This window comes from Protopterus annectens, chromosome 7.part0 (assembly GCF_019279795.1).
Source record: "Protopterus annectens isolate FY-2018-M chromosome 7.part0, PAN1.0, whole genome shotgun sequence".
In the NCBI taxonomy this organism is placed as follows: Eukaryota; Metazoa; Chordata; order Ceratodontiformes; family Protopteridae; genus Protopterus; species Protopterus annectens.
Window position 1 is genome coordinate 1,202,662,885 of NC_056739.1, and position 23,322 is coordinate 1,202,686,206.

Here is a 23,322-nt window from a genome sequence, read left to right on the forward strand (position 1 = left end):
GAGGCTGATGGAACTGATTCCTCAGCATCCGAATCCTCATAAGGGGGTAAAGAATATCCTAGGTCTGAGGAGTCCGAGATGGACACCTGGTCGGACGAGTCAGTCTGCATCCTGTCTAGGCCTTTTATCAGGAGGGGGATGGGACCCCCTGATCAGAGTGATTAGGTCTTCGGCCATTTTGAGCATTTGTTTTAGGCATGGAGGCCTGTCCTGGAGAATGCTGAATTTGTGTTTTTAAAAGAGGCTTAGACTTAGCAGAGACTTTAATGCTTAACCGAGTAGGTCTGAACACACCCTCTGAAGCTGCTTGTTGCTCAGCTACTCAGAATCACTCTGAAGGGTTTCAGTAGGCTGAAAAGCTTGTGCGTCCAAAGGCCCAGCCATCTCCACATGGGAGCTTGAGGCGGCCTGTGGTTCTGCAGAAGCAGTAGTCAGGGGCTGCAAAGGCACCTTGCTGAAAACCAGAGAACCGTCGACTGGCCTAGAAGAGGCTTAGTCAGTTTTGGGCCTCGGATGCCTATCCTTGTCTTTGCGCTTTTTATGTATTCCGGTCGTCGGAAGTTCTGACGGCATGGTGTAATTGAATTTTCTGCCAAAATAATGTCGGGCAAAATCAAACAGATGTTTAATAGTGCGCTTGTTAAACCTAGCACAAAACCGACAACCAGTGATGTCGTGGTCTGGGCCTAGGCATGGGATACAATAGGAATGGAAATCCTTATGAGATATTTGCTTCCCACAAGAAATAATTAACTTTTACTGACATCTGAGGCAAGAAAAAAGTTTCCCTAATGGGGTACTTGGCTTTGTAGAAGACTTCGGTTCTGGATTCAGAATGAAAATCCCAGGAGTTGGCCGACTGGCACTTGCAAACTGCTTTTGCTTTGGGTACCGCGCAGCAAGAAAGACTGAAGAAAATGGCATCTGCTGCATCTTGTATACCCTGTCACATGGACGTCAGGGAGGAGGCAACAGCAACAGACGCCGGACCAAGACTTTGGAACTCAGGCTGACTGGGGAACCACCTGACGGCAGGATAACCCAAGTGTAATGACTGCAGCAGTGTAACACTATGAACATCTCTTTATGGAGGGGAAGCTACTACACGTTACCAAATCAGAAGACTTACTGTAAACAGATATTCAGCTTAGAGGTTCCCCTTGCCTTTTTATTCTGCTTCAATCCCCAAAAGCACACCAACCAATATCCTTTATTGGTCATTTGTACCCCAAACCTGTGGCATTTGAAAGGACAATTTCTTTAATTGCTCTCATTTTGTAATGGAAACCAGATTGAATTTGATGTCTTACACTAAGGGATGCCAATAAGGTTTTCCCCTTACATGCAAACAATTCTAAGTACACTATTTTAAACCATGCAAGTTGGTCCGTTTCAGCCTTTTCCTTGCAAGAAATGCTCAGCATTGTGTCAGAGGACCTGCTGATAAGCACAGTGAATTCCCCCCCAAGAAGTTATAAAGCAAGACATCTGTATAACTGCAAGTTCAGTATTTAATATCCTTAACATTATGCGACTCCACTAGCTTGCTTCGCATTTTATAATTTTACTGTGGTACTAGGAGGAATGCTACATTTGGTCAATCTTGGTTTCCATTTTGCTGTGCAAACCATAGCTTCCATCCTCCACTACTGTAGTGGTGCAATACATTACACATTAATACACAAACTTCGTAATCTAGCCAGAGGCTTTCAATGCACAAGCTCAAAAAAGCAGCTCATTTTGCTTTGCGAGAACATTCAATACCATATCTACTCAAATATCATTGAAGTCAACCACATGAACTTTGAGACAACCTTGCACTGCTTGTTCAATATTCATTTCTTGCTTCTGCACTACATAATGGGTCTAAGTATATTTAAACTAGCTGCTTGTAGTCAAGTCAAAAGCAGTCTTCCAGAAAGGTAACTTTAGCAAAGCAGATGAAACCAAGTCAAAGGCCTTCTAATTAGCCCTCTCCATTAGTTGAACCTCCAATAAGCCCTTGAGTACATCTCCTAAAGTTACTTGACCTTTCTTTCTGTAAAGGGTAATTAATACATTGCCTCCCTCCTTTGGTGCATACCTAGTTTCACTTGACCTTTAGACAGCACCACTACCTTTCTTACTCTGCTACTTAACAGCTTTTAAGTCAACCGATGAATTCTTGGCCATTACACCTGGTTAAAGCCCATTTGCCAAACAGCACCCTTTCATATACACTCCCTTAGAAGTCCATTGCGATCAACTCTGTTCTTTAAACGTTTCAGATCCAACAATTGAGCCAAACACATTTATATCAATTAAAATAATGCTATAAATTGGCACTCATCTTTTATACCTACAACCAAGTTTGTCACCAGATACTACCAGGTAATACAATAGTGTAATGGGCTACAACTTTCAATGCACACTGCAGACCAAATATGCAAGAGGAAACTGCTCTTAAGGGTAAAGGTAAATCTGCACAGCTGACTTGACTGTCACCATATACAAGCATGCTTTACACTCAGTGAAAGTTGTACTGGCTGCCCATCTTAGTGCTATCCAAACCATAAAATGAAAACCAAGATTGCTAAACACAAATGCTTTGAAGAGGCTTCTCTCCAGTACCAATATTCACTTCCCCACTAAGTTCTGCCACTAGTCAGACCAGACCAAATCAAGCACACCAACAATGTACACCCTTAAAGTACACCTCGGAAAGGCAAAATCCAACAGTTGAATTCAAATTGGCTGAATTCACTATTGATAAACAGAGGCTGGCAGCAATAAAGTTAACTTAAATAAGCAAAGCATTTTATGTTATTAGCATAACTGGTTACATAAATTTGCATAAAGTACAAATGTATTCAAAGACAGCAGCAGCACATTGGTTAGCACATCTTGTTGCTAGATCCAGGCAATTTGCACATTTCTGCAGCAAAATGGAGCATCCATCATGAACAAGAAATGCAGCCCAAAAGAAAGGCAAACACTTCTTTCTATACATTAACAGTACTGCCTAGGACTCTTGTCTAAAAGTCATGGGGAATCCAAATGCAAGTTATTCTCTGCCTGAAATAGCATTTTGAAATCAGGTTTTAAGCACTGCAAATACGTACATTTGAAAAGTCAACTTTGCCTTTTAACAGCTATGCTGAACTAAGATTTTGTAGTTTAAAATTTTATATTCTGCAAGATTTGATGTTTTACAGTCAATAAATTAAGTCTTAAAGCAGTCCAGTAATGACAGCTGCAAGCTTTACTCAGCCTGTTACATCTCCCTGTGAACCATTTGCTTTACCTTTTACCACTGTCTATACCAATCTTAACACCTTCAACCACCAAAAACAGTGGTTGGGGAAAGAGCATTGTATGCTCTATTACGACATTCCTTGCCTGGAGGAAAACTGGATTTTTGCAACAGGAAAGACCTTTTTGCCACTTGTACCTAAAGCTTCACCTTCATGGCAATCAAACTTTCTAAATAGCCATTTGATTTTTATACCTTCATGGTACTCCACCAGTTGTAAACAACCTAGCTAAGCAATGAACAGGTTACCAAATTTTAGGGGTCCTACTAACTTTCTGAACTGGTAGCGTTAGTGAGACAGTACCTACTTCACAAAAAGTTTGGGAGTTGAGCCCCTTTAAAGTCTCAATCACCCCCACATCCCTTCAAATAAAGTAATGCATTCTCTTGAACTGAAATATTTGAGCATTGGAAAAGACATTTGAAAAGCCAGCTTCAACATGACAGATGCACATTTTCTGAGAGCAGTCCTACTATGCATCCAACTACTTCAGCAAAGACTTGGATATTCAAGAGTCAGCTTGTATTTTACTGAACAGCAACCAAAAGTTTCACATGACCCCTCCTGGCTAATCCTTGCACTAAATGATGGAAACAAATAGGCAGAATGGCTGGCTTTGGGGAGGGGCTGATTAATCTACCCTGCATGGCAAACAATTCCACCAACTCATTCGGTTAGAGGCTTCATCACCAAAACCACTGCATTTATGGATTTCCCTTTATAATCTTTACATATTAAGACTTGCTCTAATAATGGTGCCCCCCCCCCTTCACACACAGTTTAATTGAATGACACCAGGCTTTCCCCTTCACATTCCAGTAGGAGTACTATCCCCAAAAGAAACTCCTGCTTTATGCATTTTTCAGCCATTCCCTACACAACTCTATCCATTGTACCCCTTTCCCTTACCTGAAGAGTTCATTGAAGGAGACTACTACTATGAGCTTCATACCTTTTATGTACATCCACTCCCACTATCATACATCAACTGCACACAGACTTTCCTGCTATTGTTGGCTAGATATGGCTTAGTAACTCATAAGCCTCCAAAATCTGCCCTTACAATTGCAGTACACCAAAAACCTTCATCTACAATTCACAGATCCCTAGTAAAGTAATTTTACAAGTCACATTACTTCCAAGTAACACTCAACAATGCATGTTTTGTCTACAGGAATTTGTCCCCATTACACTGGTTACTATCTGCATTTTCAATAGTGACTCAACCAGCACACTTCTGACTCATTTCAACATGCTTCTGCAGTTGAATCTTTAAAAAGGTTCCATAGCTCACCCTTCTTCCTCCATACCACCCAAGATTGAGACAAGCGGAAACCATGCCCTCCAACTTACAGTGCAGTGGTATCTGCTTCTAATTGATTAAACATCCTGTTCAACTTCACATATGATGCCATATACCCAATTTCTCAGTTTTTCTAGTCTTAAGATTCTCCCTTACTATGGTTTTCTTGTACATATGCAATTTGTAGTACACCTTTACAAGGCTCATTTTCCTACAGGTACTAAGTCGCTCAAGCATTTTATACCAGAATCCTCAAAATGCATACTGTGCCTCAAATTGCACATTAAAGAAATGAGTCTGAATACTCTACCCCAAAATACTCTACCACAGGAAACAAATCATTCTTGGCGACTATCAACAACTGGCTATCCTGTAATCTCCCATTTACCTTAATCTCCATGGATTCACTCAGCTCATCCAATCCCCTACCCGAAACAAAAAACCCTACCAATCATACCTTACTTGAATGGATCCTAGTCAAAGCCCCTCACTCTTGCCTAGCAGGCTGCTTACCTGAGTCTTGGTGACCACTCCCCCACTTTCCAAATTCGGCACCACACAGTCTCAAGCCCATTATCCACAGGCAAATACGCAACAAGTCCAACTTCAACCCCATCTCCTCTCTGCAAGAAACTGGTCACCACTAAAATACCTCAACCTAAATGAGGCTGTCCACTTCAACAGTGCCTTCCTCTCCATCCTAAACACTCATGCTCCTGTAAGAAATGCCAAAGTCAGATCCAGGCATTCCCCATAGTTACAAAAGACCACCAGAACCCTAATGAAATCCAGAGATAAGGCCTGGGAGCACTGCTGACTAAAAAAACAGGCAATCATTCCTTGAACTGCACAATAAAGCCAAAAAACAAAAAAATTAGACAAACTCCTCTACTATAAATCCACCCTAAACTTTCACAACCCTAACCAATTCTGGTCCACTATTAACACTATCCTCCACCCAGGGAAGGTTGATACCCCCCCAGCCGTCCATTGCCCCTTCCCTCCAGCAGTATTGCTGAATCCTTCAAACACTTCACTGAAACTATAACATCTCTAACATCTCTAAACACTTCCCTACAGCAGGCCCAACTCCTAACCCTAAACCCCCCACTCCTTTTCTTCACTCAGTACCTACCTCCAACATAGACTATTGTCAAAACAAACCCAAACTTGCAGCAAACAACCTCCCCTCTGTATACTTGAAAACTGCAGCCAATACACTAGCTACCACTAGCTACCCAATTTCAATTCTAATCAACAGTTCCATAACAGAAAGCTAGGTTCCCTCGATATGGAAATATCCCACATTCCCCTCCACAAAGGCACCCCCTCCACCGACCTTTCCAATTACCACCCCATTGCTATCCTCTCACCTCTCTCAAAGATGACCCAGGTCTCCAACTACCTCCTAGTTAATCTCCTCTCCAAAACCAAACATGGTTTCAGGCCATATCATAGCACTACCTCTGCTCTCCTTCACCAACACTATACTTTCACAAAAACAATGGCCTCTTTACTGCTGTATTTCTAGATCTCTCAATGGCCTCTGATGTGGTATCTCATGAGCTACTACTCTAGTCTCCCCAACCTCTCCTTCTCACAATCAGCCTGCAACTGGTTCCACAGCTATCTACACAGACACCAGCAATCAGTAATCTGGGAAGATAACCATCACCTCACTGCCCAGTTACTTAGTTCCCCAAGAGTCTATCCTTGGCCCCCTTCTATTCTCACTTTTCACTAATGGCCTACATACTGCCACCACACAAGCATCTCATACAGTATGCAGATGACTCATCTTCTCTGCCCCCACTCTACCAGAACTACAACAAATCACACAGGAATCAGTCTTTTGTAGAAAGCTGGCTATCCAATGCTCAGCTCCTACTCAACCCAAGACAAAACTTCTCCTGTTACAACCTTCCAAAGCCACCCAAAACATCCCCCACTTCAACATTCTCAAAGACAATACCATCATCTCTCCATTAGAACACTGTGTGGAAAAACTTAGATTTGACACCCACATATCTCTCAAACGTTCACAACAAACGGTGCATTATATCGAAGCTGCCAATTCCTAACCAAGGTGGCTAGAACCTCCATAGCCAATTCCCAGCTAATCTCCACCCTACTCTATGCATCTCCCCATACTTACAACCTTAGACAGACAGACCTACACAAGCTGGATGCTTGTTACAACAAAATTGCTAAATTTGCCAACGAAACTTCCTACCACAGCCATCACTGTATCTCCCTTAAAGAATTAACTGGCTAGAACTCCCACAACTCCAATCAACTCACCCTCGCTCAAACTTAACCACCCCCATAACATCCCTTCAAACCCCTTCTCCAACCCTATCACTCCACTAGGCCCTTAAGAGCAAGCAACAAAAATCAACTCACTGTTATCAAACCCAAACACTCAGCAGAAGCCATATTTTCATTTACCATATCTAAACTTTGGAACAATCTTCCAGCCTCTATACACTACTCTAACTTCCAGCAGCCTTTAAGACTGCACTCAAATTCCACTTAACTTTGCACTGGCTTGGTCCTTGTTCTAATCCAGAACACCCCCAACCTTACCCCCCCCCCCAACTAGACTCTAACCCAACTATACTACTGCCACTACTAACTACTAACCACATTCAGAATTAGCTAGTTGTCTTTACATACTTTAAAATCTTGTCTGACTTTACCATTATAAACTAAAAGAAACCATCTTAACTTGCAACATTTACTGTATACACTGCTGATAATCAATATGCTATTGTATTAAAGCCAACAACCTGTAATGTTTACTATTGCTGCAACTTTGTATCATGTACATGCTTTTCTCCTTGGGCAAATGCTGAAAAAGGACCTTTTCTCCCTGGGCAAATGCTGAAAAAGGACCTTTTCTCCCTGGGCATCCACTGAAAAAGGACCTGCGTCCAGTCAGGATTTCCCAGTAAATAAGTGTAAATAAAATTATATTAAACTAAAGAGGACTATTGGGAGTGTGAAATAGAAAAGTGAAGCTAGAGTTTTGAACTGCATTTAATAGACAACCTCAATTAAAATACAACCCCTCCCTTTTAATTTGCATTAGTTAAGAATCCATTCCCTTGCAAGGAATTAGAGATGCTAGCAGTCTGAGAATGCTGTTCTGGAACATAGTGAAAGACCCAAACCAGTAAGCAGAAAAATGCTCATCAGAACGTTGGAAGAGCATCACAGATACTCCAAGCAGTAGTAATCTGCATAATCTCATAGGATGTTAAAGGAAATCACTTCAAGGGGGTGAATTTCCCTGCAAGAGATGCTTTAAATGGGCAGACACCTGAAAGCAGAAAGTTGGTTTTGAAGTTGAAGACTTAAGGATCTCAGTTTACCCTACCCAGTTAACCCTCTAGAAAACTGGACAGGTTTATCAAATTTCTTTGACTTCAAAATCAGTATAAAATCCCATCAATCCCCGTAAGCAAAGACTACCTCGAGACTTTAGAATAGTCTTGCAGAAACTCGTGCAGAGATGTAGTCCTCAAATTTTGCACAAGCAGCTAGCCATTACAGGGGAGACCGTGGTTGATATCTTAATGCCGAACAGAAATAACGTCATACCGCTACATTTAGAGAGGCATGACAATTGTATACATTACATGCAGAATTTAAGAACTGACCTATGCAGCAGCTCATTAGGCATCTTTCCCCAGATACTACATAGCAAAATCTGCTAAAGCTTATCCAGACTGACAAGCCAACCAGACTCAAAAGCATTACTTGTCAACGAACGCACTACAAACAAGTCAAAGATAAGTGCTCATATCCTATGGCTCTTCTGCTCAATGTCATCTGGTGTGTACACAGTGAAGAGCTTCTGATGTTGGGATTAGCAACCTATTTGCCAATAGGCTTGCAAAATGATTTTAAATAGCACTGTCCAAATTTGGAGTAGAGTAGCAAAGAAAAGCTGTGTGTAGACATTATCAACTGTAGTCCCAAAGTTCATAAGAGTTCTTTCCATTCTACTCTTGACAATAGTTTGGTAAGGAAGCAGGGAAAGCAAAAATATCTAGAGTTTAAAAGTTTGCCAATAGGACTACATGTATAACCAAAGAGGAATTAAAATTCCTAAAAAAAAATATGTATAGTTACAGTGTTCAGTAGTTAACTGTACAAGCCCTAGTCTCAAAAGCCATATGCTGAATCTTACCAAATGCAAAACTGAAGATCAGAAGAACTTTCATCCAGTGAACACTTACCTTGAATGGCCGGAAAAGTAAGTAGAGTTCTCTAGGTTTGATATCCACAGGAAGACCACTGACAAACAGTGTTCGCACCTATGAAAAAAGCCATAAAAATTACAACCGTCAGCCAGTTACACATTCACTATACTAAAACCCCTAGACTAGCACTGCAGGCTTTACTCAGCGATTGTAAATGAAGCAAGAATTTACTTGGTACAATGCCAATGCTGAACAATGACAGTTTGGACAGGAGTCCTAACAGTGGGAAAATGAGAAACCTTAATTTCCCAGAGTTCTGAAAAATTGTTTTGTAACCAATACGTAGGAGTACCACTTTCAGAATGTAATGCACATCCAATTACATTGTAATACAGCAGTGAATAAGACTGCCAACCATGGTAACTGACAAATTTAAGTTGCCTAAAACAAATATCCTTAAAGTAGAAAAACTTACCAAGAAAGTAGAATAGAAACAAGCTTAGTTTTTGGTAGTGCCATACAGCTGAAATAAAGCTCACAAAAGTTTCCTCTTGCCATAACCAGAAATGTGGAAAGTCCGCAGTATTAGCACTCTAGTTCTGCACAGTACAAGAATTATAGTTCCAGACAAGCTTCTCAGATAGCTGGAACATCCACATTAAACTGTGTAGGAAGGAGAGTACTGTCAAGAAATAGAAGTTATGTTCTTACCATAACGTTCCATGTTAGTTGTCTTCTTCTCGCCTTCTTTCTTGCTGGATGGGTTCGGAGCCGACCTCTGCTCCGACTCAGCCACTCTAAAAGCTCGAGAGTTGGTTCCACCGGCTCGAGGCTCCCCTTATATCCCACAATGCTAGGCGGTACTACCTCAGATCTCATTTGTAAGCTATGCCCAGCCAAAAGCAACTCCAGAACCACTGGAAAAGGGAAAAAAACCCACCTCTATAAAAGGAAGGGAAGAAAGTGACCTGAAAAAGTACAGTTTTGTACCTACCATAAATGTAGATGTTCGAAGATCCACATTGCTGCAGTCCTAACACTTGGGTAGTCCGCTGTCCCAGTCGGCCCGAATACCAAAGTATATGGCTGACGTCGGTCAAGGCGCATTAGTCTGACGTCAGGATACAAATGCGCATGACCGACGTCATATCCTCAGTCTTTTCTTGCCCCAGATGTCAGAAGACCCTAAAAAGATAAGGCTAAAACCAAAAACACCACACACTCCTGCACCAAATATATATACAATATATACAAATTTACAAGAGTATAACCTCACCCACACAACCACCCCTAAACACAGAGGGAAGGAGGGAGGATTGGACTGCAGCAATGTGGATCTTCGAACATCTACATTTATGGTAGGTACAAAACTGTACTATGTTCTTCATACCACATTGCTGCAGTCCTAACACTTGGGTAGAATCCCAAAGCAGAGGTAAGGGAGGCTGGCAAATCATAAGGAAGCAGGAGCTGACAACATGCCCTGCAAAATAGCCGTGGCAAAACCAGCCCTAGATTTAGAGTAGAGAGGAAGGTGGTAATGCTTAGAGAAAGTATGCACTGAACTCCAAGTAGCTGCCTCCAAAATATCCTTAGTTGCCACCCCTTAGAAATGCTGTTGAAGTGGCAGTAGCCCTAGTGGAATGAGGCCTAATCCCAGCTGGAATCTCCTTGCCATGATGGGAATAACAAAATGCAATGCAAAACCCAATCCACTTAGAAATAGTTTGTTTTGACACAGGCTTGCCCTGAGAACTCAAAGCAAAAGAAACAAACAACTGCTGAGACTGCCTAAAATCCTTAGTCCTGCTTAAATAATAACGCAACTGCCTGTGTACATCTAAAGTGTGCAAAATCTTTTCCCCTTATTTTGGGGATCTGCATAAAAGGTAGGCAAATGAATAGTTTGGTTTAAAGCCACACTAGAAACCACTTTAGGCATAAAGGAAGGATTAGTCCGTAAAGATACCCTATCCTTATGAAAAATCAGGAAAGGCTCAACTGCCATAAGGGCCTGCAATTCAGACACCCTTCTTGCAGATGTAATGGCTAACAAAAAAGCAGTCTTCCATGACAAATATTTCAATTCAGCAGTAGCTGCAGGCTCAAAAGGTTGTAAAGTGAGTTTCTCCAACACAAAATTGAGGTCCCAAGCAGGAGTAGGAGCTCACGGGGGTCTTATATTCTTTGCCCTCTAAGAAATTGCTTGAACAAAGGATGAGAAAACAATGGTGGGTCACAATCATAGTGAGCTGAAATTGCTGCAGCATGAATCTTAATGGAAGAGAAAGACAAACCTTTGTCCAATAACTCAGTAAGATATTGAAGAGCCACACTCAAATTTGGCTCAGAAACATCCAAATCCTTTGCTGCACACCAAAATAAAAATCTCTTCCATTTTCCTGCGTACACTTTCCTTGTACTAGGTCTTCTGGCTTCCATAATCACATTCAAAACATGTTGAGGAAGCTGAGACCTGCTATGGTTCAAAACAGAATATGCCAAGCTGTTAGATGGAGAGTGAAGCTTGACATTGAGCAGATGCCCGTCCTTCTGAGACAATAGGTGTGGAATCAAAGGTAAGGGCCATGGAGGCTTCCTTACCAGACTCCTCAGCAATGGGTACCAGTGCTGCAGAGGCCAATCTGGAGCTATTAAAATCATCCTTGGCTTGTCTTGTCTGACCTTTAGAAGTACCTTTGGGAGGAGAGGCAGAGATGGAAAGGCATACACATGAAGATTTTTCCAACTGAAAGAAAGAGCATCCACTTTCCAGGCTGTGTGATGAAACCTTTTCGTGCAAAACTTTGGCAGCTGGTGGTTTAGTGGAGAAGCGAACAGATCTATGTCTGGAGTTCCCCATGACACTGTCAATGTCTGAAATACATGAAGATCCAGTTTCCACTCGTGGGGATCCATGATTTGCCTGCTTAAGACATCTGCTAAGGAGTTCTGTGCTCCTGGCAGAACTTGCTTGAAGATTCAGCTGCAAGCTTAACGCAGTCTCCCATAAAATCATTGCTTGCCTGCATAGAGGATAAGAATGTGTTTCCCCTTGTTTGTTGATTTACCACATGACAGTTGTGTTGTCTGTTAGAATCAACACCTGCCCTGGAAGAAGTAAATCCTTGAAAGCCAGTAATGCAAACTGGACTGCTAACATCTCCTTCATGTTGATATGTAGATGCTGCAGTCTGGCAGGCCACTTGTCTTGTATCCACTTTCCATTCAGATGAGCTCCCCAAGCTGTGTCTGAGGCATCTGTCGTTAGAATCTGACTCTCCTCTGGCCGGGTCACAGAGAGTCCCTTGTTTAGGTGACATTCCTGAGCCCACCACAAAAATTCCTTTTGAATGAAAGGTATTATTTGAATGACAGTGTCCAAATCCTGGCAGTGCTGTGTCCATACATTTTTGAGATACCATTGTAGCTTCCTCATATGCAGTTTGGCATTGGAAGTACCAGAATACAAGATGCCATGAACCCTAAGGCTTGAAGGACTGTCCTTGCAGTCAGCCCGGACTGATGAGATAGTTGATGGAAGTAAAGAGAAAGATTCTTTTGTTTGTCCGGGGTTGAAAAGGCCATCTGGGTTGCTGTATTCAGTCTCACACCCAGAAAGCACATGTCTTGAGAGGGTACTAGACTGGACTTTATTTCGTTCACAGAATACCCTAGGCATCTTAGCACTGCTATCACATATTCCAAATGCTGAAGAAGCACGTCCCTTCCTTGAGCCAGAATCAGGCAATCGTCCAAATAAGGATAGATTTGTATTCCTTTTAGCCTGAAGAAAGCTATCACTGGAGCCAGAACCTTTGTGAATACTCTGGGCGCAGTAGATAAGCCAAAGGGCAATGCAGAGAACTGATCATGAGAATTCCCAGCTCGAAAATGCAGATATTTCCTGCAAATTAGTCTGATAGGAACATGAAGGTAAGCTTCCTTGAGATCCAAAGTTACCATCCAGTGATCTTTGCCCAGCAGAGGTAAAAGCTGTTGTAACGTCAACATTTTGAACTTGGGAATGTCCAGATAAGTGTTGAGGATAGACAGATCCAAAATTGGTCTCCAAGTGTTCCCCTTTTTTGGTACTAGGAACAGGCGAGAATAAAATCCTAGGCCCCTTTCTGGCACAGGAACCGGCTGAATGGCCCCTATTTGGAGCAACAGAGAAATTTGCTTGTGAGCCTCTTTCCTTTGTTGAGGAGGAATGTCTGGCATGCCTTTGAAAGGAGGCAAGGTATGGAAATAAAACCTGTAACCGTGGTGAATGATATCCAATACCCATCTGTCTTGGCTAATTAAACTCCAGTTTTCTTTGAAAAGTGCCAACCTTCCTCCCAAAGGTGCTGCCAGACGAGAAGATTCTGGCAGCTGAAAAGGCAGGTCATTGTGTCTGTTTACGAAAGGACTGACCCCTGCCCTCACCAGAAGACTGAGCAGGTGAACTCCTGTTCTAGGCCTAAAAGAACCTTGAGCTCTGCCTCTACCACGTCTAGACCTACCCCTAGACTGGGAATCATAAGCAGGATATGTCCACCCCTTGGTAGGCCAATTTCTACTAAACTTGGAGGCTGAACCTGCAAAAAATCTTTAACAGTCTGCATAGACTTAGCCTTGTCTTCCATTTTCTTTAGAACTGCTTCCACACGCGAACCAAACACATCAGATTGTAAAGGAGCATCTAAAATCCTTGTTTTCACATGCTCAGCTAAATTCTGATCCCTCAACCAGGCGTGCCTGCGAAGAACCAAACCAGTGGCAGCCACCCTCGAAGAGGCCTGCACAGCATCAAAACCACATTGCAAAGAATGCTTACCCACCTGTTCAGAAACATGAACTAAATCCTGCAACTCTTTACACTCAATACCTTCCGCCAAAGCATCTACCTTAGACTAATTGTGAAAGGAGATAATTTTGGTATTTCAACATGTGAAACTGGCAATTCAAAGCTCTCATGGCCAAAGTGGAAGAAGTATACACTTTCTTTCCCCATCTATCCAAAGCCCTAGCCTCTTTATCTGGAGGAACAGGATTTTTAACAACAGAAGCCTTAACACCTTTAGGCCCCTGTGAAACAGTTTCTGGGTCTGCCCTAGGACTCTTAAAAAGATACTTATGAGCTTCAGGCACCCTATAATATCTATCCGGTTTAACTGGAGCAGGAGGCAAAGAGTCAGGGTTCAGAGAAGCCTCTGCAAAAACATCCTCCACATCTAGAACAAGAGGAATAGCTAAAGGCCTATGCTGGGGTAGAAACAAATTCCCTAAGCCTTTTCCTGGAATCAGAGAAATCCTGACCTTCCCATTTAAAATGCTCCCTCATGGAATGAAGAGTCTCTGAAAATGAAAAATCCTCAGGAGGAGAAGCAGAAGGAGTAGAATCATCTACATCAGAATCAGAGTAAGGGGAATACTCCTGCAAGTCTTCAGCCGAAGACTCAGAAGCATCCGAACACTGCTCAAAACTCCCAAGCTCAGGTTCCACCCTAGGCCTCTTATCAGGAGGGGGCATAGAACCTCTAATCATTGTAATCAAATCTTCTGCCATCTTAAGCATATGCTTCTTAGGTACAGACCCTGAAGAACTAGGGGTAACTCCTGAAACAAAACCTGGCCTGCCCCTGGGAGAAGCCTTGGAAACAGCAGGGAGGGCCTAACCACCTTAGGAAGGGAGGGAAGAACAGCTACCTGAGAAGCCCCTTCCGCCTGGCCTACCTCCTGAGAGGTCACATCTTGCAGTAATAAAGTCTCTCCCTGGGATTCCAAAGAAATTTCTGGCTGAACCCCTGGCTCCACCGAGCCCTCTAAAGAACCGACGTCCGGGACGGACGGTTCTTCCAGCCTAGGCTTTGCTGTTTTGTCCTTGCGCTTTTTTGACGAAGCGGGCGTCGGAGCATCCGACAGCATTTTATAATTACACCGCTTCCCAAAAACTAACCTGGCACAATCTAATCTTCTCTTTATAGTGCGTTTGTTAAATCTAGCACAAGAGCGACAGCCAACAACGTCGTGCTCAGGCCCTAAGCAAGGTATACACAAGGTATGGTAATCCCTATGAGGTATCTGTTTCCCACAAGAAATACAGTTATTCACTTTTTCTGACATCCGGTAAAATACTGAGGCAAGAAAAAAACAAAATAATCCCCAACGGGGTACTTAGCCAACTTGGATTCGGTCTGAAACTCCGACTTCGGAAAATCTCAGAACGCCAACCTGCACTTGCAAAACTGCTTCTGCATCGGACCATGCGGCAAAAAAGACTGAGGATATGACGTCGGTCATGCGCATTTGTACCCTGACGTCAGACTAATGCGCCTTGACCGACGTCAGCCATATACTTTGGTATTCGGGCCGACTGGGACAGCGGACTACCCAAGTGTTAGGACTGCAGCAATGTGGTATGAAGAACATCTTGATGAAGGAATATATGCACAGAATAGCATATACCTATATACAATAGAGGTGGTAGAAAAAGGTCACAATCAAACTCCTCTAGGTCTGTCCAGGCTAGGGGGAAGGAGGGTGGGACGCAAGAAAGGCGGTGAGAAGACAACTAACATGGAACGTTATGGTAAGAACATAACTTCTATATGTTAAGTTGTCCATCTCGCCTTCATTCTTGCTGGATGGGACTGCGTCCCTAAGCACCTTGTCCCGGGTGGCCTATCGGAACAGACTCTTGAGAACAGTGGAACCAAAGTTAGCTCTATGTCTAGAAGCTAAATCAAACTTATGAGAAATGAAAGTGTGAGGAGTAGCCCAAGTAGCCTCTGCACAAATGGTGTCAATAGGCAGCCTGTCTTGGAAGGCTATAGAAGTAGCCAAAGCTCTGGTGGAGTGGGCCTTAGGTTTGTTAGGCAGCTTTTGGTGTCTAATTTCATAAGCAAAGGAAATCAGAGATGTTAGCCATCTGGAGAGTGATTCCTTCAAAACTGAAAGTCCCTTTCTGCCTTCTGCATAAGAGACAAACAACTGGTCAGTTTTTCTGATCTGTTTGGTTCTATCCAAATAATACCTTAACTGACGATGAACATCTAGCCAATGCAATTTTTGTTCAGACTGGTTAGAAAAGTTAGGAAAAAAGACAGGGAGGTCAATGCTTTGATTTAGGTTAGACGCAGAGGCTACTTTAGGTAAAAAGGATGGATTGGTTCGTAAGGACACCCTGTCTTTATGAAACAATAGATACGGTGGTCGACTGCCGAGTGCATGAAGTTCTGAGACCCAAGTAATGGCTACCAGAAAGAGTCTTCCAGGATAGCAATTTCAATGAACAGGAAGCTGCAGGTTCGAAAGGGGGAAGAATCAAAGATGTGAGAACTAAATTAAGGTCCCAAGGAGGATTTCTTATAGGTCTGAGAAGAAAAACTCCCTTCACAAAAGCTTTGCAAAGCTTGTGAGACATGATGGCAGAATCTGAGATGCCCACATGAAAGTTAGAAATAGCTGCAAATTGAACTTTAAGACTAGAAGATGAACCTGCATGGAAGAGTTCAGCTAGAAAATCAAGGACTATTTGGATGGAAGCAGTGAAAGGATCTATGTCCCTTCCTTGAGCCCAATAGGCAAAACGTTTCCACTTACTAAGATAAATCTTCCGAGTGGAAGATTTATGGGAAGCTATCAAAATATCTCGAACAGAGTGAGATATTTGAGGAAGCCTGGCTAAGGTTGGAATTGGAGGAACCAAGCAGTGAGGTTCAGAGAGGGGAGGGAGCGATGTAACTGACCCGATTGATGGATCAAAAGATCTGGAACTAGGTCCAGATGCCAAGGTTGCTCCAACAAATTGATGTAGAAAGGGGAACCAAACCTGTCGAGGCCAGAAAGGAGCAATGAGGATCAATGAGGCCTTCTGAGCGATAGCTTTCTGTATCACTTGAGAGATTAGTGGGAAGGGAGGAAATGCATACAGAAGTCCCCGGGGCCAAACTTGGACTAGAGCGTCTCTGCTGGGCTGGCCTGGTAACGGGAATAGGGTGAAATCTCTGCACTTGCTGTTTTGGGGAGTAGCAAAAAGGTCGCAGCAAGGCTGACCCCACTTGAGAAAAATTTTCTCCAGAATAGAATCTTTCAGAGACCACTCGTGAGGCATGAGTATAGCTCTGCTCAACTTGTCCGCGATTAGATTGGACTTCCCGGGGATGTGCGTTGCTATCAGAAACCACCGAGAAGAAATCGCCCATTGCCACAGTCTGAGTGCTTCTCGACATAGGGGATAGGACCTGGTTCCGCCTTGTTTGTTGATATACCACACTACAGACATATTGCCCGTCTGGATTGCCATCGTTCCCAAGGGAAGAGTGTTGAAGGGCTTGCAATGCTAAAAGCACTGCTCTCATCTCTAGAACATTTATATGCAAGTGGCATTCGTCTGGTTGCCATATGCCCTGGACTGTTCTGCCCTGATAATGCCCCCCCCACCCGATCAGGGAGGCGTCCGTTGTCAGAGTAGCAACCGTAGGGGAAAGAACAAAGGGTCTTCCCAGGAAGAGCTGAGGGGAAGAAATCCACCAAAGAAGATGATTCTTGCATGCTTGCGTAATCATAATGGTGTGGGACATCGGAAGTTGCTGGTACGACCATTGTGTGAAGAGCATCCATTGAAGGATTCTCATATGGAATCTGGCTAATAGAAGTAGAGGGATAGCAGCCGCCATAATCCCCAGTACTTTCAGAACTAATCTGGCTTTGACTGTTGCTGTGGAAGGGAAGGGAGACCAGTTTGCGTATGTCTGTTATTCTTTGGTCTGTTAGTCTCGCAGACATGTTGACTGTCTAGATTTGCACCTATGAAGGTAATAGTACGACAAGGCGACAAAACAGGCTTTTTGCAATTTATTGAGATGCCTAACTTTTGACAAATGCGAAAGGTGTAGTCTCTGGCCATTAGAAGATGCTTGGTAGGAGCTGTGAGGAGCCAGTCGTCCAAATATGGAAACACCTGGAATCCTTGAAGTCTCAGGTGAGAAGCTACCACTGCCATGCATTTGGTAAACACCCGGGGGGCAGTGGTGAGACCAAAGGGCAGGGCTCTGAATTGAAAGTGACTGGTTCCCAGCTGGAAGCGGAGAAATCTGCTGGAGCGTCTGTTCATTTTTATATGATAGTACGCATCCTGGAGGTCTATAGAGCACATCGTTTTCCTTTCCCAAAAGGGGTAGGATGGATTGTAGCGTGACCATCCGAAATCTTGTTTTCTTGACCGACTTGTTCAAGATACTGAGATCCAAAATGGGTCTCCAGTCCCCTGTTTTCTTTGGAACCAAAAAGAATTTGGAGTAGATTCCGGATCCTTGCTGGTCTGCTGGCACTGGCTGAATGGCTCTTTTTGCAAGCAACTTTGATATTTCCAACGCTGCTTGATCCCTTTGAGCGGGTGGAACATCTGGAAGGGATTTTTTTGATCGATTTGGAATACGAAAGAACGGAATGGAATAGCCTTCGGAAATGGACTGTACCCACTTGTCTTTAGTTAGGGATCGCCAGGCTTCTGGGTACAGTGACAATCTTCCCCCGACTGCCTCCGAAGGTGGACAGTTGGGCAACACCTCAGGGATGCTGGAAGGGCTTATCGGAAAAAGTTTCTCGATTGCCCTGGTTCTGCGGACCCCCCCCCTGCCTCTAGGGCAACGTCTACCATTATTGTTCCCCCCTCTGCCTCTGGAGGGGAACTGACTGTGCGTCAGGCAAAGTCCCTTGAGACTGTTTGCGGAACCACATTTTCCCACTTTTCTGGCCTTTGGGATAAGGCCTAGGAGGAGTAGAAAAACGGACTCAGACAGCAGAAAGAGTTTTGCCATCCATCTCGCACCTAGTCAAGGTTTTTCACTTGAGGACCAAAGAGAGATGATCCATCAAACGGGGAATTAGTGAAAGACGTTCTAAAGGGGTCCGCAAAATTGCATAGCCGCATCCAGGCATGCCGGCGTAAGGCAACACCTGTCCCTGCGGCTCTGCTCGCTCCATCAGCCGCATACGAAAGGAGGCGCATGGAGGAGTTGGCTATAGAATTTAGGGTAGCCAGCTGAGCGTTCATCTTGTCCTGAAAACCCGCAGCTGTAGGATCCTTCAACATGTCACTCGCTTCCTTGATCAAATCTCTTTGAAGAGTGAAATGGCATAGGTAGTTCAGCGAACGCATAGCAAAGGTCGCTGACGAAAGCATCCACTTCCCGTACCTGTCCATAGACCTAGATTCCTTGTTAGGAGGATGGACAGGCACCGAAGGATCAGCTAGTTCCTTCTTAGTGGCAGCAGCTACCACCATAGCATCCACAGAAACTCCCTTGGTCAGAAATTGCTTATCTGCTGGTGCTGTGATAAACTTTGAAGGTCTCCTGGGGGTGGAGTCCACAGTCAGGAGCCGTCCAAGCCTTTTTTGCTACCACCTGCATGAGGGGGTCAAAGGGGGAGGGGACACCCAGGAGGTGGAAGGGCGAGAGCCAAACGTCTCAAGATACACAGATTCATCCTTCGAAGGGTTAAGGGCTGGCCAATTTCCCCTCTGTTTCAGGATCTCTAGAATGTCTGCAAAGGAGACATCTTCAGAAGGGGAACGGGGGGAACCCTCGGAATCCTCTAAATCTGTGTCAGAGGTGACAGACTCAGGTGAGTCTATGTGCTTCCTCTTACACTTTCTCTTCCTAGGGGGCTCCCCTGCCAATTCAGGAGAGGCCTCGGAAGAGGATGAGATCCCCACAGGGGATTCTTGAGGAGCTGGATCTCTGCGGTCTGGGATGAGGAAGTGAGTAGACAACCTGAGGCACTGAAGAGGGAGGGGCGGACGGAGCAGACTGTGGAGTTGAACCAGGTTCCAACACACTCCGCATGACCTCGAACGCACCCCTGTCAGGCAGAGCCAGAGGTCCCCGCTCAGAAAAGCTGAGAACCCCCCTCGGCACCGACAGTGATGGCTCCGAGGCCGATGTCGAAGCCAAACTCACCAGCGCCGAAGCACCGAGAGGGAGAGCAGGGTCGGACAAGGGTCCGATGCCACTCACCCCCCGGAGCCGACGAGGGAAGTCTGGCACCAAGATTCTTCAAAGGAAGAAATCGGAGCCGACGATGGAACCGAAGACAATTGTATCGGCTCCGATGCTACCACAGTCTCTGTTCCGAAACGCCCCGGCTCCGAGCTCAAAGGAGTCGGAGGAGGAACATTGAGGGATAGGGTCAAGCATCGACTGATGAGTCGGGCTCTGAAGCATTTGACCAGTGCCTCGGACTTGTCGACTCACTACCCTCTGAAGGTCATTATCCGAAAGCCTCGATGACCTAGAGGAGTGAGATCTATGGCTCCGTTCAGACAGCAAGGGAGACGCTGGAGCCGAATGAATGGAGCCAAGGGACGGTGACCTAAACCTCTTTCTAGATGTCGGCTCCGATGGTCTGATCGGAGCAGACACAGGAATTTCCAATGCCTCGGCTCCAGCCGGAGCCGAGGGAACCACAGAAGCTGCAGTCTGAGACTCATCGGCTCCAGCCGGAGCCGATGTAGCAGTAGGTTTCGAAGCCTTAGGCCTCAACTCAGAAGCTGGAGTCGAGGACCTAGAAGCCTTAGAGGGTTTGCCCGAAGTAGCAGTAGGGGAACCCTCAGGCTTAAGCAAACCTCTTAAAATGAGTTTGTTATTTCTTTCCTGCAGGACTCTAGGGCTGAAGCCATGGCATACAGCACAAGAGTCCTGCAGGTGTAAAGGTCCCAGGCAGTATACACAAGAAGTGTGACCGTCTGTCAGACATTTTGACAGCACGAGTCACACTTCTTGAAGCCTGAGACCTTTGACTCTTTAGACATTAAGTGTAACCACACACAAACACACCAATTACACTTCACAAGGTTAACTAAAAAAAACAGGGAGATTAGTTCTTTTTTAGATCCCTAAAAAAAAAAAAAAACACATACACTCCACTAAGGGGATGAAGGGCCCGAAGGCCTGAGGGAAGAACTAATAAGTTCTTGTGGAAAAAAGGGTGGATAAACAGGGAGGAAAGGGTCAAAATCCACTAAGTTAAGGGAAATAACTATAACAGACTAAATTAAGGGGGTTTAAATACACTATAGATTAATCTATAATAACTGACCTGAAGCCGGTAGAAACCATACACCTCGATCGCTGTAGCAGCAAATGAGCTGAGGTAATACCGCCTAGCATTGTGGGATACAAGGGGAGCCTCGAGCCGGTGGAACCAACTCTCGAGCTTTTAGAGTGGCAGAGTCGGAGCAGAGGTCAGCTCCGAACCCATCCAGCAAGAATGAAGGCGAGATGGACAACTTAACATAATTCAGTTTAGATCAAATACTGGGATAAAATTGGGCTATAAACTGACAGGAAAGAATATTCTGAGGCAGTTTTTAGTGAAAATCTGGCATCGCCTTACATTTGACAACGCCAATACACACTTCTTGCCATGCCTATGCTCCCCTGCATTGAGAAATGTCCCATTTGAGAACAATTTCAGCTTGTGGGGAAGGGGAAATTTAAACCCCATTAAAATTTCCTACATTAATTTGTTCTTGGTAGAACATGTAGGTTGCAAAGCTGAGCTAAGAATTAACATCCTTATAGCACATTTCAATTGTATAAATGTTAAGCAACTCTTGCACAAATAGTCCATCTCAGTGATTATTCATACATCCACATCTTTACAGAGATGCATACCAGTAGTAGACGGGAATGCAGTAATAGCAATGTGACTAAGTACCCCATCATAACATACTGAAAGTACATTTTCTTTTGCAATATCATGAATGGAAAACAGCATGAATTTTCCACAGCAAACCCAACATTGAGAAGTTCTAAATCAAGAGGTACTTTAACTGCTCTAGTCTACAACATTCATCTTCGCAAGTTTTGAATGAATATCCTGTAGATTAAGATACTGGTTTGACAAGGTTGAAGGTCAAACAGTTGCAATGCCATAGATAGCTTAAATTACAGTGCTGGATCCAACCCATCCCATTCTAATGTGAGATGAAATGAGAAATTATTCATATGGCACCACTGAGTCAACTCAACAGCACTTGACAAAAGATTACACATCTGGAATGAAAACTTGTTTTGCTCAACTGCATTTTGCAAATGTATCTTTAGTATTTCACTGGTGTACAGACTTGGCAAAAAATGCTATAATCACTTTCGGGCAAGGCTACCATCTCCATTAGGCCAGGGAGTTCAAATCTTAGTTTCATTGAATTCTTACAAGACAGTTAACTGAAACCATGATTCAGGTAGTAAAATGTATTCATAACTACTTGCAGTGCCAAGGGAGGAGATCCACTGGGTTAACATAACCAACAGTGCAGTGGTTGCATTGTCGCCTCACAGCAAGAGGTTCTCCGGTTCGATTCTCAGCTAGGGTGCCTTCTGTGCGGAGTCTGCATGTCCTCCCTGTGCTCGTGTGGGTTTCCTCCCATGTTACAAAGAACATACATCTGGAGCATTTCTCCCTGGGCCACCACTTGAAAATTGGTTTTGTTACAAGTTGGACTTTCCTGGTAAATAAATGTTAAATAAAATGATAAATTTCCTTAAACAAGGATTAGAAAAGACTGCCAGGGTAGCAATTTCATATAAATGGCTCCTGAACAGAAAGTATTTCAACACTGCTACTCAGTGTGACTGAAGACTGCAGGGAATTAACCCATGCCCCACACCCCTACTGTACACAAGAAATCCAGAAATAATGTACTGCACATTGGAGGCAATACTCAGATGTACTCCAGAATGAAGAGTTACATACTTACTGGGACAGACCAGCATAGTTTTACCATTCACCTCTTAGATTGGCAAGAGTTGGTTACCCTAAACCCAGGCTACATTAACCCGGTCCCCATTATGAATAGTCCTCAGCATCTAGGAACCCATCAAGACACTAGGAATAGTGAGGCAGCCCATACAAAATGTATTGTCACCAGTAACCTTCAGGATAGTCCCATGTTTATCCTACTGGGTAAATGAACCCTCATGAAAGATACTCCCAAATGGAGGCTGAAGGTAGACATTGTCCTGGTAATCACAGCAAGCTTAATGTTTCAGAAGGACTGCAACTGTGAACCACAAATGTATACATTTCATAGAAAGTCCCATGTTTATCCTACTGGGTAAATGAACCCTCATGAAAGATACTCCCAAATGGAGGCTGAAGGTAGACATTGTCCTGGAGATCACAGCAAGCTTAATGTTTCAGAAGGACTGCAACTGTGAACCACAAATGTATACATTTCATAGAAAGGCTCAGTGGCCATAAGTCTTGACATGAGCCAGTCCTTCACTCCATTACAACAGTTTTTCTTCCCCGATACAAGCCAAGGAGCATGATTATTTTACTCATGTCTTAATGGGTCACAACCATTTAGTGTTTTTAGGAATACTCTATTGAATTTATGGGTGGCTTCATCCAATTGAAGAGTTTTCAGAATAAACTCATTTGAAGGCTTTCAGAGAAGATGGATGCGTTTGGAGTGAAATTTGAGTTTATGGACAATGGGTCTGACTGTGGTCTGGGTATA

At 43.8% G+C, this 23,322-nt stretch overlaps 1 protein-coding gene across 4 annotated transcripts in view; it reads right to left on the reverse strand.

Annotated features, from left to right (window-relative positions):
• The window catches only part of RBPMS2 (RNA binding protein, mRNA processing factor 2), a 536,932-nt gene that overhangs the window by 439,430 nt on the left and 74,180 nt on the right, over positions 1 to 23,322 (reverse strand). For all 4 annotated transcript variants that reach the window (XM_044077820.1, XM_044077818.1, XM_044077819.1 and 1 more), the window contains exon 2: positions 8,841 to 8,918. In XM_044077820.1, coding sequence (XP_043933755.1) covers positions 8,841 to 8,918 — 78 coding nt within the window. The remainder of the gene's footprint in view (positions 1 to 8,840; positions 8,919 to 23,322) is intronic.